General features: G+C 51.7%; 1 protein-coding gene across 1 annotated transcript in view; it reads right to left on the minus strand.

Annotated features, from left to right (window-relative positions):
- LOC105477747 (Wnt family member 7A) overlaps positions 1 to 17610 on the minus strand; it is a 57379-nt gene that overhangs the window by 19252 nt on the left and 20517 nt on the right. The window contains exon 3 of the mRNA XM_011734445.3: positions 16500 to 16771. Coding sequence (XP_011732747.1) covers positions 16500 to 16771 — 272 coding nt within the window. The remainder of the gene's footprint in view (positions 1 to 16499; positions 16772 to 17610) is intronic.

Raw genomic sequence — 17610 nt, forward strand, 5'->3', positions numbered from 1 at the left:
AGTGAATGAATGAATGAGTGAATGAATAAATTCACCCTTGCTCAGGAGTCTAGATAGCCATTCTTTCGTGGTGGGTTCTTGTAGAAGAGGCCCTGACTTAGTCCACACAAGATCAAGGCTGAAGCATCCCGGAGAGTCTCTGGGGCAGGGACACAGGTGGTGATGCTCCAGAACATGGAGGAAGGACCCAGGAGCCGGGTCACACCTGGCTGAACATCCTCTGTGCCCTTGACCACCTCCATCTGAGCTTCCCGGGCCCCAGCAAGGCCCTGCCCAGGTGGCCAGCTGCCAAAGAACCCCTATGAACCTCCCATCCCAGACAGGAGCTCCCTGAGACACGAGGAGCAGCTCTGGCCTCTCCTGACTTGTGTTGGTGTCCAGCATGCAGGAGCTGGTGTCCAGGAGGCTGGACTGGCCTGAACCAAGGTTCCACACTGCCCTGCAACAGCCCTGGGATGTGTGTGCAAAGACACCAGCTCTGAGATATTCTGTTCCCACCCCTGGAGGGGTAGAGGTTTTCCAGTCGGGCAAATGGAAATACACCCCGGTTATCTCTACGCTTCTGCAGTTCCCAGCCGAGGATGCAGAGGGGCCTCTTGCCCTGAGCAGAGTGGGTGGGGGGCATGATAAGCCAACTGGCATAGGGAGTAAAGTTGGGTCTCCCCAGCTAGTCTCAAGGGGCAACTCTCAGCTCGGATTCCGTAGATATGCAGTGGACTTTCCAGAAAGTAGCAAGCTCCCTATCACCAGGGTATTCAAGCTGGATTTAGATCTGCACCCTCCAAAACGGGAGCCACGAACCATATGAGTGCTTGAACTGTGGCTAGTCTGAACTGAGATGTGCTATAAGTGTAAAACAAATGCCAGACTTCAAAGACTTATTATAGAAAAATTGAAAAGTATTTGTATATTGATTGCATATTGAAATGATCTGTAATCAATATCAGATAGATATTTGGGATATCTTAGATGAAATAAAATATCTTATTAAATGTAATGTCACCTCCTTTCACTTTTTTGATGTAGCAACTAGCAAATGTCATATGACCCCTGTGGTTGGTATTATATTTCTACAGGATGGTGCTGGTTGAAATCCTTGCTGCTCAAAGTGCGGTTCCTGGACCAGCACCATCCACATCACCTGGAAACTTGTTGGAAATGCAGAATCTCAGGCCCCGCCCCAGACCCACACATGGAATCGGGAGCTGCATTTCCACGTACTCCCCAGGTGAATTTTGAGAAGCTCTGAAGAGCCTGAGGCTGGGGGTCTCAGAGGGGAGCCCAGATAGGGGGTGGGAGCACATGGCCCGAAGCCTAGCCCATATCAGGTGAAATATTAAGTCACTGATGCCTTTCCCTTAGTTATACCCTCAGCCCATGGTGTCCTTTAAACCTAACCCTCACCAGGAAGGGTATACGGACTTTAAGGAGAAGAGGGCAACTTTGCAAAGGATTCAGCTCTGTGGCTTAGCAATGAATGCTATCAGGGAATACACCAGGAGCTGGTCCCACGTGACTTTTTAAAGCCTGGGAAATGATCTCAGAAAACAACTGAAAAATACATCTGTGTGTTTTAAAAACAAACAAACAAAACTTAACCGACCCCTTCCCCACTCCATCACCAAATTCCTCCTTCTTTTTCTCTCTGAAAACTTGGCCAACAAGCATTAAATGGCACTAAATATAGAAATGGTGAGCAAGTAAATCACTCAGAGGTGCCACATGTTGCCCAGGGCCTGTTTTACGGTTGAGTTGTAAACCATTGAGAGCGTGGAGCTGTAATTAAAATGCTGACAGCTTCCCAACTGCCAAGCATCCAGGAGGGAGCAGCGCTGGGAACCAGCAAGCAGGGGTTTAGGGAGGGTGATGCCCTTCCTAAGGCTGATCAGCCCAATGTCCGTGGGTTTCCAAGACACAGGCAAACCCTTCTCTCACATGGAAGCAGGGCCCTGCACTCCCCGCTCTCTAACACACCTCTCTGTGACCTCCTCTCCTCCCTGAGAGCCACACTGGCCTCTTTGCCTCTGGGCTCTGACCTTGTAATTCCCTCTGACTCAAATGCAATTCCCCAGATGGCTCATTTCCTCACTTCCTGTACAGAACTTACCTTCTCCAGGAGGCCTCTCCTGATTGCCTAAAATAAAATGCCCCTGATCCTGACATCTGTGCCCTTTCATCCTGCTCTGTTTGTTCATCATAGCATTTATAACTCTGACAATAGATTCCATATATATATTCCATTATTTGTTTGTTGTCTCCCTTCCCCTAGAATGTCAGCTCCATAAAGTCAAGTACCATGTCTAATCCCAGAGCCTGAAACAGTACCAGACACATAAATAGGTGCTTAATAAATATTTGTTGAATGAATGAATGAATGCATGGATTTCCATCCCTTTCTTTCAGCTGGTCTAGTGATCTCACTGGGAAAATGTCCAACTTTCCAGCAGTGAGCTCAGCTTTTTACTCATCCATTCACCCAACCATCCTTCCAAATAGCTATTCATCCACCCATTCATCCGTCCATCCATCCACCCATTCAGCCATCCATCTATCCAACTACCCAAACATCCATCCAACCATCTGCTAAGATCTATCCGTTTAACCATCCATCCATCTATTCATTCATATTCCATTCATTCAACCAGCCCTCCCATTACTATCTATCTAGCAAATATCCATCCATTCATCTATCCATTCATGCGCGCATCCATCCATCCATCCATCCATCCATCCATCCATCCATCCGTATATCCATCCATTCATCCTACCACTCAGCCATGCACCCATCCAAACCAATCCCCAAATGGTTAGAGCTCCTATCCTGTGGTCCCATAGTCCCCTACACACTCTTCTACCAAATCCAGTTCATGTTGTCATATTTACATGCAGTAATTCACTCTTATTCCTCTGTCATTAGAGTGTAATCAACCTCAAATTCAGAAATGCTATATTATTTATCTCAGACCTCAGTGCCTAAAACAGAGCTGGCATATAGGGATTTGGCTCTCTGGCTTAGAAATGAACACAATCAGGGAATACACCAGGGGCTGGCCCCCTCTAACTTTTTAAAGGCTGGGAAATAATCTCAGGCATCGGTGAATGGTTGCTGAATGAATATGTTTTTCCTTTTCCCTTATTTACTTGTTCAGCATTTCCAACTAGACTGAGCTTCCTGATGGCAGGAATCAGTTTTTAGTCATCTGTTGGTCTCCAAAATCTTGCACCTAAGGCAAAGAAGACACTCTATAAATTCTTAATGAATGAGTAAGTGGATGAATACACAAAAGGGAGGAAGTAGAGCAAGAGTGCAGCCCCTGGAGCTGGACTGCCTGAGTTCATATCCTGGCTCTTTGCTTATCAACTGTATGACCTTGGGCGAGTTGCTGAACCTCTCTGTGCCTCAGTTTCCTCATTTGTAAAAGGGAGACAATGCCAGGCTGACCTCACGGAGTTCTTATGAGAATTTTAGGAATTCATGCATATGAAGTAATTAGAAGAGTGCCTGGAGTAAGACAAAAGCAGTACAGGTATAAAATATTCACGTGCTGCTGGCCCACTGGAACAAATATCGAAGGCACAGAGGGAAAATGGTGGGAGGGAAACTTCTGTCTGGGTCTTGCTGTTCCCATAGGAGGCCTTCTACAGCAGGCACTCTAACTTTTCCCAGCCACACTGGGATCACTTGGCCAAGTACCAATATTATGTCAGGTGGCCATGAGTGCTACGCAGAAAAACAAAATGTGGAAGGGAACAGGAAGCAGCGAGACAGACGGGAGGGCAAGTTCAAATATGGTGGTGGTCAGGAAAGGCCTCCTTGAGAGGTGATATTTGAGCAAAGACTTGAGGAGGTGAGAGGGTGGGTGTCTGCAGGGAGAGCGTTCCAGGCAGAGGGAACAGCAAGTGCGAGGGACCGGGGGCAGGGACATACCCAGTGTGTGTGAGGAGCAGCAGGGAGACTGCTGCGGGGTGACAGTGAGAGCGAAGGGGAAGGAGATGGGGGTGAGGGACGGGCCTGTGAGCCACCGAGAAGGCTTCTGCCTCTACTCTGGGTGAGATGGGAGCCATGGTGAGATTATAAGTGAGGGAGGCAGGGTTTAACCCACATTTGAAAAGCCTGCAGGGGCCCAAGTTAGTAGGCTGGTGTGTTCCTGCAGGGAAGAGACGCTGGTGGATAAGAGCCTGGGGTAAGGGGACTGTTGTGCCACTGCAAGGAAGAGATGCTGGTGGATAGGACCCTGGGGGAGGGAATTGTTTTGCTACTACAGGGAAGAGATGCTGGTGGATAGGACCCTGGGGGGGAGGGAATTGTTTTGCTACTGCAGGGAAGAGATGCTGGTGGATAGGACCCTGGGGGAGGGAATTGTTTTGCTACTGCAGGGAAGAGATGCTGGTGGATAGGACCCTGGGGTAAGGGGACTGTTGTGCAATGTCAGGGAAGAGATGCTGGTGAACAGGACTCTGGGGTAGGGGACTGTTGTGTCACTGTAGGGAAGAGATGCTGGTAGCTCGGACAATGAGCTCAGGGGTATAAGCTATTAGGTGACAGATTCTGGACGGATGTTGTAGGTAGAACTGACATGTTGGATGTGGGGTGTGAAAGAAAATAAAGTGTCATGGCCAAGGCAAGGGCCGGTGTTTGGCTTACACAACTGGAAGGATGCAGATGCTATTTACTGAACCAGGGGATGGAGACAAAGGCACCAGCAAGTTTGTGGGAGAAAGATCAGGAGTTAGGTTGGGATAGATGTGTGCTCAGGGGCCAGTTGACATCCCGGAGCAGGGAGGCAGGTCGGGCAGCTGGATGCACGGGGCTTGGGTTTGGGAGGCAGGTCTGGGCTGGAGACCGGACTTTATGGACAACTTTCAATGTCCTGGAATGTGGTACTTGGGTACGTGTGGCATGGGGCTGAAAGCACAAGGGCAGAGGCCCCCTCTGGAGGTGGCTGTTCACCAGGACTGAAAGACCTAGGTGGACATCACCTATTTTGGATAAAGGAGAACCAGCATGACCTTGCTATGGCTTGGTGTCCTGTGGCCCTCCCTGCTCAGTGCAGCAAAAAATCTCAATGGTGACCTGGACCGCTCCTTCTCTTGAGTCCGCTAGCATACTCTACAGCCAGTGCATGGACGAAACAGAGTTTTAGAGCTAGAACAGTCCTTAGGAATAAAACGTAAGAATTAAAACTTGACTGTGGCTTTAAAATCACTACTACTGCTGATACTAACAATGATATTCATAACAGCAATGACTGCTTTCCAAGCACTCATCGTGCCTGAGAACGTAGGACGAGGCACTCCAGGTGCATTATCTCATGTAACCTGCACAACAGCTCTGACAAGTACTAAATCCTCACTGCCTTTTTCTCAATGAGGAAACTGAGGCTTGAGAAGGGTGACTGCCCAAGGGCACACAGCAAACAAGTGGCACAGTCAGGGCTCTGATCGGAGCTCTTTCCACATCCAGGTCATTCACATCTCCCTGCATGGTCTGGCCAGGAGCTCCTGACCTGCCTCCCATCCAAAACTCTCAGCCCAGCAGAGAACCCCTCCGGGGGACTGAGCAGTACCCAACCAGAGCCTCGGCTGCCTCACCTACAAAACAGGCACAATAACACTGCTCACCTAGAGGACAGCTGTGAGACTTGGCCAAGAAAAGATGTTAAAAAAAAAAAAAAAAAAAAAAAGGTCTTGCAAATCATAAAGTGCTTTACCAATGTCATGTGGGAATCTTTTTTTTTTTTTTTTTTCCTGAGATGGAGTCTCACTCTGTCTCCCAGGCTGGAGTGGTGCATTCTCAGCTCACTGAAACCTCTGCCTCCTGGGTTCAAGTGATTCTTCCACCTCAGCCTCCCAAGTAGATGGGATTACAGATGCCCACCACCTCGTCCAGCTGATTTTTGTATTTTTAGTAGAGATGGGTTTCTCCATGTTGGCCAGGCTGGTCTCAAACTCCTGAATTCAGGTGACCCACCGCCCTTGGCCTCCCAAAGTGCTGGGATTGTAGGTGGGAGCCACCGTGCCTGGCCTTGTTGGAATTTTTATTATTTCAAAATTGTACCAATCCATCCAAGTCCAAAAATACACACACACCCACATACACACATAATTGAGAGCTAATAAGAGGCTGCACCAAGGATGAACAGAGCTTGGATTGCAGAGGTGGGATGGCTGGAGGGAACCCTAGCTCAGATGCTTTTTACCTGGGCAACCTCAAGCGCACCACTGAACTGCTCTGTGCCTCAGTTTTCTTCATCTGCTAAATAGGAATGGCAATAGGCCCTTCCCTGTGAGATCACTTACAAAGAGCACTTGCGATGGGACCAGCACATGGAAGGGCAGGCCTTGTGAGGGGCACACAGTGCCTTGCAGTGAGCAGCTGAGTGCTGGCCTCACTGCCCATGCCCAGCTGGCAGGGAATCTGTCCCCTTCCCGCCATGGCCTGGGGAGGCCCTGAGACTCTGCGTCCAGCTCTCCTGCCCAGGAGCCTGGGATGCTGCTCACGTTCACTGCCCAGACCTCCACTGCCCATCCGAGAAATGGAGTTACCAAGGGTCCCCAAAGATGTCTGGTCAATCAAATGGAGTAATCCCGGGAGAGCACCTAGAACCTCACCCGGGACAGAGCGAGAGCAAGTGCTTGCCACTGTGAGCAGCCATGACAGTGTCTCAATGCACACTGAAAGGAGGTAATTTAAGGAAGTGCCTTTGTCAGGCAAGGAGTCCTTCCTAGGGACACAGTTGCACTGGATTTCTCTTCAAAAGACACAAGTGTTGAGGATTAGGAAAAGTGACAGCTGCCAGGTCCTGGTTCCAGACCCTCCAGAACACCTCGTTTCTCCTTCCCTCTAGGATCACTCCTGCCCCTCTCCTCACCCACCTTCCTCCCATCACTTGGCTCCCCTCCCTCCCTCTTCCTGGCAGATTTGATAACACCCAGGAGTCCCAGTCCCCTTCCCGAGGACAAAGGCGGCAATTGTCCCCGGTGGGTGCCTTTTGACGTGGTGTAACTGAGCCCGTGACTCTACCTCACTGAGGGGGCTCTCAGGGCCTCGCCATGCTGCCCCCTCCCTACCTCAGGTGGGTTTCAAATGAGTTCCCAGCTGCAGGGCCAGCAGCCACACTGGGAATTCCTTCCAAGATAAATCAGATGGCCAGCATCTGAGACCCCCTTGGGCTGGCGGGAGGCCAGGGAGGTGACAGGATGAGCTTCCACCGCAGCTGAGATCTTTTCAGGCCCCTTAGTAGTGGTACCAACCTCTCAGCCCTTACTCCGTGCCCGCCACTCTAAGACAGTAATGTCCAATAGACCTTCCTGCCACCACGGAATGGTCTAGTAGGAAGCCATGAGCCACAGGTGGCTACCAAGCACTTGAAACATGGACTGTGAAACAGAATTTTTAATCTTATTTATTTGTAATTCATTTAAATGTAAGTAGCCCCATGTGGCTTGTGATCTTATTGGACAGGGCAGCTCTAAGCAGTTTAAATTCTTTTAATCATGTAATCTTCATAACACTCTGTGGCGCTATTAAGTGACCTGGAGAGACTGAGGCACAGAGAGGCAGAGTAACATGGCCAAGGCCACACAGCTAGCAAGCAGTAAAGCCAGGAGTGGACTCCAGAGCCCACCTGACAGCACAGGGAGCACCCGCCTCTCGCCTGCCCCCTGTGCACGCCTGGGAATGAGAAGGCAGGGACAGACGCACCCAGTCTAGTGCCTCTGGTGCTCTGGTGGCTGTTTGTGACATGGCCTAGGATGTGTGCCACTTTATGTCACCAAGAGTATGCCTGGCCCAGGCTGGGCTCTGAGAGATACCGAGGTGAGTCTTGCGACTGCCCGGAAGGATTGGGGGAGAAGAGAAGTCTCCCCAACTGATGTTCATCAGGCTGAACAAGTCCAGAAACTCTGCTAAAACAGGGGGCGCCCTGGTCCCTGCGCCAGGCGTGGGTCTCTGGCTGGCCATCTCCTTGTCCAGTCTCATCCTGAACCCCCATGGCAGACTGGGGCCCGTCACCTGCCAAGATGGCACACAGAATCCCCTCTTCTCACTCATAACCGGGTTCCTCCCTGGCCCTGATGTGTTCTCTCCCAGGAAGAAGGTGGTGGCTCAGGGACTGCCCCCAAGGCCACAGTGACCAGAGTAGGAGAGGATGCACGTGTGCGTGCCTGGATAACCCACAACCCAAATGACCACATAGCGGGGCCTTCTGGGGGCTGAGGACTGTAGTCTCCAAGTTCCTCAAATCAGAGGATCTGTGAATCTTGGGGTAACATCTTGGAATCACAGGATTTCAGGATCAGGAGACTGTGGGGATAAAAGCATCTGAGTCCAAGACTCCTGGGTGTGGTAGCGTAGTTTGAGGTTAAGACCTGGATCTGGAGCTAGGCTGCTTGGGTTTACATCCCAGCGCTGCACCTGCCAGCTGTGTGGCATTAAGCAACTTTCTTAACCTCTCTGTGCTTCCGTTTTCTTATTCGTGAAATGGAGAGAACAGAGAATGCTAATCTCGTAAGACCACTGTGGGGATTAAATTAGTACACATATTTCAAGTGCTGATATTAGAATCATGTCCATATTCTCCAGGCAATTGAAAACCTTCCCTCCACCTATACCACCTGCTCTGACAGGGACCTCATCCCGCTTCCTGATAGTAAGTTCCTTCTCACTTGAGCTGCTTTTTCCCCATATTCTTCCATTCTGTGGGTCCTGGTCCTGCCTGCCACCCTCCCAACCACACCACCCCCAGTCCTCAGGGACTGCAGGATGGTGACACCTTCCTGAGGCTGCTCCAATCACAGCTGAGCAACCTGACTCCTCCCAGGCCTGGGTGTTCAGCGCCTCCTCAGGGCCTGCCCCTGCTGCCCACATCCATCCAGGTTGGGGGTGGGGTGGTCTTACTAGCCCAGAGCAAAGTGGGATGCCAGGGACCAGGCCGCATGAAGCTGGGGCCACAGACGTTTCCAGTCTCTGTGGGAAGGGCTGCTCCTGCCCCTACCCATGCGTCCTCTCTTATCTCATCCCCTTCCTGCCTGGGTACTGTCCACTGCTATCACAGTGGCATCACTGACAGGACCTGGCTGGGCCCTGCCCTTGCTGTGTCATTGGAGAAAACTGGCCAAACCTCAGGCCTCGTGGGCACCCTCCGCCCCAGCCTGGGCTGGTCCCCCTCCAACCCGTCCTTGGTAGCTTCCTCTCTGGTCTCGTCTGGGCTTCTTCCTCTGGGCCCACACACCCTGGCCTGGTCATCCCACTAAGCTTTTCTCAAGCCCACCACGGACCTCCTGGCCCCTACCTCAGCCTCTCATCCAGCTCAGCTCCCCGGCCCTGGCCAGCTCCAGGAAGCGGAAGGGAGGTCTGAGCTGGGAGCCAGGCCCTAGGTGCAGCTCTTGCTTCTCCATTCCCTTGGTGTGTGGCCTTGGCAGGGCCCCTCCAGGTCAGGGTCTCAGTCTCTCATTGATCAAATGCCCACAGAAGAGAGAATCTCCAGCTCTAAAACAATCCTACAGCTTTTCTTGGCACTGTGCCGAGGCCACTGTCCTTGACAGTGGAGGCTAGGGAGGGTTCCTGGATTTAGCACATAAATAGGCTGAAAAATGAACCCCGACCTAAACATACACCTCATAGAAAAGTTAATTGAAAGCAATCACAGAACCTTTCAGACATTACACTAACTGAAATAAACCAGATGGAAAAGGACAAAAACTATATGATGCCTCTTATGTGGGGTGCTAGAGCAGTCAGATTCAAAGAGACAGAAAGTGGAAAGGTGGGTGCCAGGGGCTGGGGTGGGGCGTGGGGACATGGGAGGTGGTTGTTTAACAGGGACAGAGTCTTCGTTTGAGAAGATGGTAAAGCTCTGGAGATGGAAGGTGAGGATGGCAGCGCAACAGTGTGAGTGTGTTTAATGCCACTGGGGTACACACCTAAGAATGCCTAACATGGCAAGTTTCATGCTAAGTATATTTTGCCACAATTGAAAATAAATAAAAATGTAACTCCAACTTAAAAAAGAAATAAATTTTCATTGAGTTTTTTAAATTAATGAATTTTTTAAAAACCAGGTCACAGAGTTGAATGTGAAACATAAAACTTTTAGGAAAAAAAAATGGGAAAACCTTTGGGATCTAGGGCTGAGCAAAGAGTTTTTAGATAATACCAAAGGTACAGTCCATTCAAGGAAAAATAGATACATTGGACCTTACCAATGAAAACTTATCAAAGTTAAACACTTTTGCTCTGTGACAGACCCTATGAAGATGATAAAAAGACAAGCTACTGACTGGGAAAATATATTTGCCAATTGCATGTCTGACCAAATACTAGCTGCTAGAATCTATAAAGAAATATCCAAACTCACCAGTTAAAAAAGTAAACTACCTACCTAGAAAATAGGCAAAAAGACATTAACAGATGCTACACTGAAGAGGCTATCCAGATGGCAAATAAGCACATTAAAAGATATTCAACACCATTAGCCATTCAGGAAATGCCAGTCAAAACCACAATGAGGTATAACATACATCTATCGGAATGGCAAAAAAATTTTAAAAACAGTGATGTCACCAAATGCTGGTGAGGATGTGGAGAAACTGTACCACTCACACATTGCTAGTGGGAATATAAAATGGCACAACCACTCTCCCACAAAATAGAAAACAGTTTGGCACTTTCTTATAAAGTTAAACATACAGCCACCATACATTTGTGCTCTTGGACATTTATTCTAGAGAAATAGAACCTTACATTCACACACACAAAAAAAACCTGTACATACATGTTCACAGCAGCTTTATTTGTAATAGTCAAAACCTGCAAACAACCCAGATATCCTTCAACAGGTGAATGGCAAAACAAACTGTGGAGCCTTTGTGCCCTGGAATACTATTCAGCAAGGTAAAGGAACCAGCTACTGATACACAACACTTGAAGGAGGCTTGAGGGAATTGTGCTGAATGAAAAGAAGCTTGTCTGGAAAGGTTATACTGTCAGATCCACCTATGTAACATTGTTAAAATAAAAAAAGTATAAAAGTGGAGAGGAAATTCGTGATTGCTGGGGATTCGGAAGGGGAAGGGAAGTAGAAGTGGCTACACAAGAGCAACCTGGGGACCATTGTGTGCTCTGCATCTTGACTGTTCCAGCATTAGCATCCTAGTAGTGACGTCGTCCTATAGTTTTGCAAGCTGTCACCATTGGGGGAAACTGGGCAAAGGGTACACAAGATCTCTTCATATTCTTCAATTGCATGTGAATCTACAATTATCTCAATATCAGCTCAATTCAAAAATACAAATTCAGTTAAGTCTGAATTTGAGGTAAATGGTGAATCATTTTTTAATATGTCTTGTGCAATAGTTGGGACGTACTTTCGTTTATATCAAATTCAACTCTAAGTGGGAGTCCTGTATTATACCTTGCAACCCTGCTCCTGGAAATCCCCCCAAGAAAGAGCAAGCACTTGCCAAATCATTTGTTCACTCAACAAATATTTCTTGAGCACTTATTATGTGCCAGGCACTGTTCTAAGTCTAGAGGTGAACTTAGGCCATCACTACCCTATGGTGCTGACACTGCAGTGGGAGGCAACAAGTAATAAAGACACAAAGAGCTGTGCAAATGAGATCATTCTGTGCGGTGGTTTCACATGCAAGTAAAGCAGGGTGATGGAGGAGATGAGACAGACAGCGGAGGAGGGAAGTTAGGGAGGACTTCCCTGGTAAGGTGACATCTGAGCGGGGAATTGAAGGAATACAAGGAGCTAGTTCTGCAAAGATTCAAGGAAAGAGCTCTCCAGACAGCAGAAGCAGCCTGTGCAAAGACCCTTAGGTGGGAACAAGCTTGGTTGACTGCAGGAGTATGTTGTTGGAAGGTGGTGTGTGTGGGAGAGAAGTTGGAGACAAGGTTGGGGTACAATGGTCCCAAGAACCCCATGTCATTCCCCAGCCCACATGTCAGACCTGGAGACCCTCCTGGGAGCAAAGAAAAGAAGCCCCTGCCATGGAAGAAACCAAGGCCCTGAAGGGCTGAGATGTGCCCAAGACCATTCCTGCTCCAAGTCCCCTGAGTCCTGGCTGCAAGCCTTTCCATTTGCAAGGGCGAGAACCCACAACTGTGCCCAGGGGCGGGGCAGGAATGGAGGGCATGGCAGACTGAGGATGCCTCCTCCCAGCCTGGCCTGGCCAGTCAGCTTCGGGCTGGGTGGGGCCTGGCTCCTCAGGCCCTTGACATGCCACCACTAGCCACTCTATCTGGTCAAATATGCAAGTGGCCCTCGGGACAGCAGAGAGGAGCATAGCTAAGCAGGCCTTATCTGGGCTCCGCCCCAGCTGCCAGGGGCTGGTCCCTGGTGTCCCCTGACTCACAGGCCTGCCTGCGGCCAGGGCAGGGGTGGGAATCCAGCTCCCAGGAGCACCCGGACCAGACGGGGCAGGGCAGGAAGGGACAAGACCGACACCCCTCCGTGTGCAAGAGGCTGGGCAGGGACTGGGAGGTGACTTTTCACTTCGGTGGAATTCCATCCCCCTGAGCTCACCTCCCTTGGAGCAAGCGGCACATTCCAGCAGGGGCCAGCCCCGTCCCAGCTGGGCCCCCATCCCCAGGGCTGCCTCTCCTGGGCTCAGTCACCACACTCTCATGAAGGGGTTGCTGAGGGCTCCCACCCTCCCCCAGGCCCCCAGAGCTCCCTGGTGCACTTCTCTCTCTGTACAGTAAGGCCTCGAAAGCCTGGCCTGCCAAGTACAATATTGTCATGGAGGCTTGGAGATCCTTGGCCCTTGGCTGGGTTTCGCAGCTGCCCAGGCTTCTCTGCACTCCTGCAGGGGGATGTCTACACGCACTCACAAATGCACCCAGAAGGCCCAGGTTCTCCTGGTTCTCCTCCAACCTCCCTGACTGTCCTTCCCTTCCCATAGCCCTCCTGTCCCAGTACCCATTTGCCCAGGCTGTGGCCCTGGCTCTCTCCTCCTTTTCCCCTTTAACCCTCCCACCGGGCAATCTTACAAAGACCAGGGCTTCCATTACCACCCTGCTCCTCCACCCCAAACACACCTGACGCAGCTCCTACCTATTATGCTTCCTAAACAGCCTCCCCAGCCATGCGCCCCGAGGCCCCTGCTGGGTTTAGGCACCAACCTTGGCCACAGCCCCTTCACTCTGTTCTCCACTCTATCCCAGACAGGTCAGAAACCTGCCCAAGCACTGCGCCACCAAAGCCTCTTCTGGGCACCTCTGGCCTGAGACAAAGTCCCACTCCTTGTTCTGGCATTCAAGGCTGTGTGTTAGGATCTAGCCCCCTCTGCAGCCTCATCACTTGTCCTCCCCACCCTCGGCCACGTGGAGCCCCCACAGCATGCTTTGTTAGGACTTCATGCTTTTAAACATGACTGTGCTGCCTGAACTGCCCTCTTCCTTCCTGATGCCTTGTCAACCTGGAGGACTCCTAAGCCTTCAAAGCCCTGCTAAGAGTTCTCTTCTTCTGCCTAGCACTCTTCAGACTTCAAGAGGAAACAAACCGCTCTTCCTCTGACCTCTTTTCTTCACTTTCTACATCACGTTTCTCCTACAGTGTGTAGCTCTGAATCACAAGTTTTGCTTCTTGGACCTGATTCTCTCACTAGACTGAGCATCTAGTCTTGAGGGCAAAAACTGGGTATAATTTCCTTGCTGCCCAAAAGGCTGGAAAGAAATTATTCAAAGCCACAAAGATTCCACCATCCAAAGATTTCAACACAATGCTTCTGACTCTTCCCTTCCTCCCAGTTGGGGAGCCTATGATTCCACACATCACACGCTAGGATGTGAACTTCGTATTCTAAGACCCCAACCTGAGCAACCACTGATTTCAATCCAAAGTGCAAAGACCCCGAACTGCCAATAGGGGAAGCTATAATACTAAAATCACCTCGCCAAAAGATATTGGCACCTAACCATTCTGATTCGGCCTGCAGACCACACAACTGATGAGACAATGAGGGAAAGGGGGGGATGCCCCGCAGCCTCCTTGAGGTGCTGCCCCTGCCCCATGGCCCACACCCTGCTGGGCTCAGACTCGAACTGGAGACCTGCGAGGGCAGGACGCCCCTGCGGCATTGATTCTTCCTCATCTGCCAGGGGAGTCGAGGGCTCCCCTGCAGCTCTGGGGCAGCCCCTCATCAGGTCTGCAGAAGCCGCCCCCACCCTGGCCTCCCCGCTTCCCCTTCTCTCACACCAGCTGCCAACAAGCCCCAGAGCCTGTGGTCAGGTTGAGTCTTGTTTCCTCACGGCAGGAGCGAGGGAGCGGGTGATAAACACATCTGCGAGCCTTTCCGAGGCGCTCAGCCAGGAGCAGCGGCAGGCTGGCCCCTCTGCTCCTGCCGGTTCCCAAGCCCTGCCATGCGTGGGGCCCACGGCAGCCTGCTGGGAGGGGGCTTCTGAGTGGGGTCCCATGCCTTCGAGTAAATGGCGTGTTGCAAAATCCTGGGGAACCGACTGGCACCGGTCAGAACAAGGAGAGGGTCATAGTCCCAATCGACAGATGTGGAAACTGAGGTCGCAAGAGGGGCTGGAACGCACAGCAGCTGGTGGCTGTCTTTGTTCGTGCCCTTGTCGGGGCCCTTGGGGTGTCTCAAGGCAGCAAGTGAGTGTCTGGCCACTTGGGGCTAGGCCAGAAGACCACCTTGGTGTGCTCTGGCTGAGTGGTGTGTGTGGTCACTGACCTAAGTCCCACGGGTCAGCTGGCACCCTCTCTGAGCCTCCATTTCCACCCCTATATAGCAAAAAGGGGCGGGACGGGTGGTGACTCAGGCCTTTCTCTGCACACACCGGGGAGTCTGCAGTCCCGCCTCTTGGCTCAGGAAATACATAGTGTCTGTAGAAGTGCTTTTCTAGAAAGCCATCCTCAAGGGTCCTCCCTAACCAGAGAGCACTGGGCAGGCAGGGGGATGTATGGCCTTCCACTGGGCTTTCCTGAGCTGGGAGGGCTGTTCCTGCTCAGAAACATCAGGTCAGGCCTGGCCTGCACTCCACCTAGACCCAGCTCCTGACCCCACTCAAGGTAGCCCTCTGCCTCCCAAGGGTCTATGACTTCTGCCCCTCTCCTGCCCCAGAACCATCAGTGGCTCACCAGCAACTACAAGGCACTCATCCGTTCACTCCATACATATTTGTAGAGTGCGTACTGTGTGCCACGCTCTGGAGTGCTGCTGTGTCTGAGACACCTCAGGCCTCTGTCCTCAGTATGCTTACAGTCTAGAGAGGGGAGAAAGCCACAGAACAAGGCAACCTTGGAGAAAAGGCTAAGAAGGAATGGGAAGGGAAGCCTCTCTGGAGAGAGGACATCATGGCTGAAACCTGAAGGACAAGGACATGGCAGCCATAAGCAGATCTAGGTGCAGAACACAAGGCTGCTTCGGCCCCATCCTGCAGGGGTTCCCTTGTCAGGGGCTCACAGACTGGTCAGTGTGGTCCCCAACTGGCCCCCTGCCCCTACCTCTGGGCCTGCGTCCATTCCTCCCCAGCTCACCAGATCTTGGCTGCTTCCACCTCCTTTCCCTGCCTAGCCAAACCTCACTCATTTCTTGGGGCATGTCTCCTCCAGGAAGCCCACTGAGATTGGTCTTACAGCCTCTGACAGTTCCCAGTGTCTGTGTCGCCCATGGGCTCATGGCAGCACGACAGAGCAACAGCCACAAGCCTCACACCCAGTGGAGCTGTGTGGCTCACAGAACACACTCCCGTGGGATCCACCCTGACCCTGACTTGCTACCAGTCACGTGCTATTCTCTCCTTTAATTCTCACCATGGCCCAGTCAGGGAGCTGTGGGTGAGGAAACAGAGGCTGGGAGAGGGAAGCCATGTGTCCTCCTCCTGTCTGCCTTGAGGAAGTGAGGGCTTCAAGGCAGGAGACAGCCTGGGACCTGGGACCTGCAGGGTGATCTGACCACAAAATCAGGGAGAAGGGAGCAGCTGGGACCCCTGCAGGGATGTGCCACCCTGGGCAGGAGCTCCCAGTCATGGGACTAGACAGGCAGGGCCTCGTAATTTCCCCCAGGACGTTGTCCTGGGGTAGACCAGGTGAGCAATTCCCCTGTGTGACTCACCAAGGCCACCTGGGAGGCTCTGACACACAGGATGTGGCCAGAAGCCTGAGAAGAGGGAGGAAGGGAAGGAGGGAGAGAAAAAAGCAGGGAGGGAGGCAGGAAGGGAGCAAGGGAGCAAGGGAGAAAGGCTAATTTGGCTCCTCCCGAGGATAAGAGTCCACATCTGTCCCTCTTTCCACCTTGCTGAGTAACATCCAATTCGTCTTAAGGGAGACTCAGTTATCCAACCTCTCTAATAGCTGACAAGCTTTGTGCCATACACAAATCCTAACCAGCCACAAGCTGATGCCAACGCCAAGCAGAGTGAGGCTGAGGGCAGAGCCCTGTGGCTCCTCACCAGACACCCAGCACCAGGTGTTACGAACAAGTCATTTCGCAGTATCTCCGCGAGCGCCGCCCAGCTGCCCTCCCTGGCTGCCTACCTTTCGGCCTGCCTCGTTATTGTGCAAGTTCATGAGAGTCCGGGCATTCTGCTTGATCTCCCGGGCATCCACAAAGACCTTGGCGAAGCCGATGCCGTAGCGGATGTCGGCAGAGCAGCCACCCCACTTCCAGCCCTCGTCCCGGTGGTACTGGCCTTGCTTCTCTTTGTCGCAGCCACAGTCGCTTAGGTTGCCCTGGGTACAGGCAGCTGTGATGGCATGGGCCACGCCGGCAGCAATGATGGCGTAGGTGAACGCAGCCTCCCGGCTCCCTGCGAGGAGGAGAGGAGACAAGTTGGGGTCAGGTCCCAGGCACTTGAGAGGAGCCTGGGCCTGACTAAGGAGTGAGGCTGAGCTCAATGCAATGGCTCTCCAAAGCTCGACTGTGTACCCGTTCCTAACTTGCAACAAAGCTCCCTCTTAGGGTGATGAGCTGAGCAACTGCCATTACGCACACATCCATTCAACCCCCAGAACCTGGGGAGTCAACTGGGCAATAAAGGAGTAATGTATGTGGGCTGGCTGCCCAGGATCTGGAAAGCCAGATGTGGGGGGACCCCTCTAGCCCATCAGTTCCCACTCCCCACTCCCAAGCACCCTTGACCTAACCATGTAACCTGCACACGTGCATAAAGCTCACAGCATCGTAAAGCAGCGTTTCCCCAACACCCACGGAGGGCACTGGCTCTGGGGCCAGAAGGCCTGAGTTTAAATCCCAGGAACATCAATCCCTGGCTCTGTGACTATTGGTCAAGGACTACCCCTCCCTGCGCCTCAGTCCCTCTGGCTGTAAAATGGAGACATATCATTGGTAACTTTCTCATGGCAATGAGAGAGAACAAGAGTTTGTCCATGGAAAGCTCTTGGCCCCATGTTTCGTTTATGGAACCTGCCTGCACCCTACCTCTTGTTTTCGTGGCCACTATTACTCCTTCTGTGTGTCACCTGCTATTTCAGATGTCCATCCCTTCCCTTCTTCTGTGTCCCCCTCACTGGACTGTGAGTATCTCCAGGGGAGGGGCAGGGTCCTGAGCAGCTGGGGTGCAGGAGACAGCGTGGGACGGGCAGTCACTCAGAGCTGGTGTGAATATGGTGCTGCCACCTAGCCTCT

The sequence above is a fragment of the Macaca nemestrina genome, chromosome 2, assembly GCF_043159975.1.
Source record: "Macaca nemestrina isolate mMacNem1 chromosome 2, mMacNem.hap1, whole genome shotgun sequence".
Classification (NCBI taxonomy): Eukaryota; Metazoa; Chordata; class Mammalia; order Primates; family Cercopithecidae; genus Macaca; species Macaca nemestrina.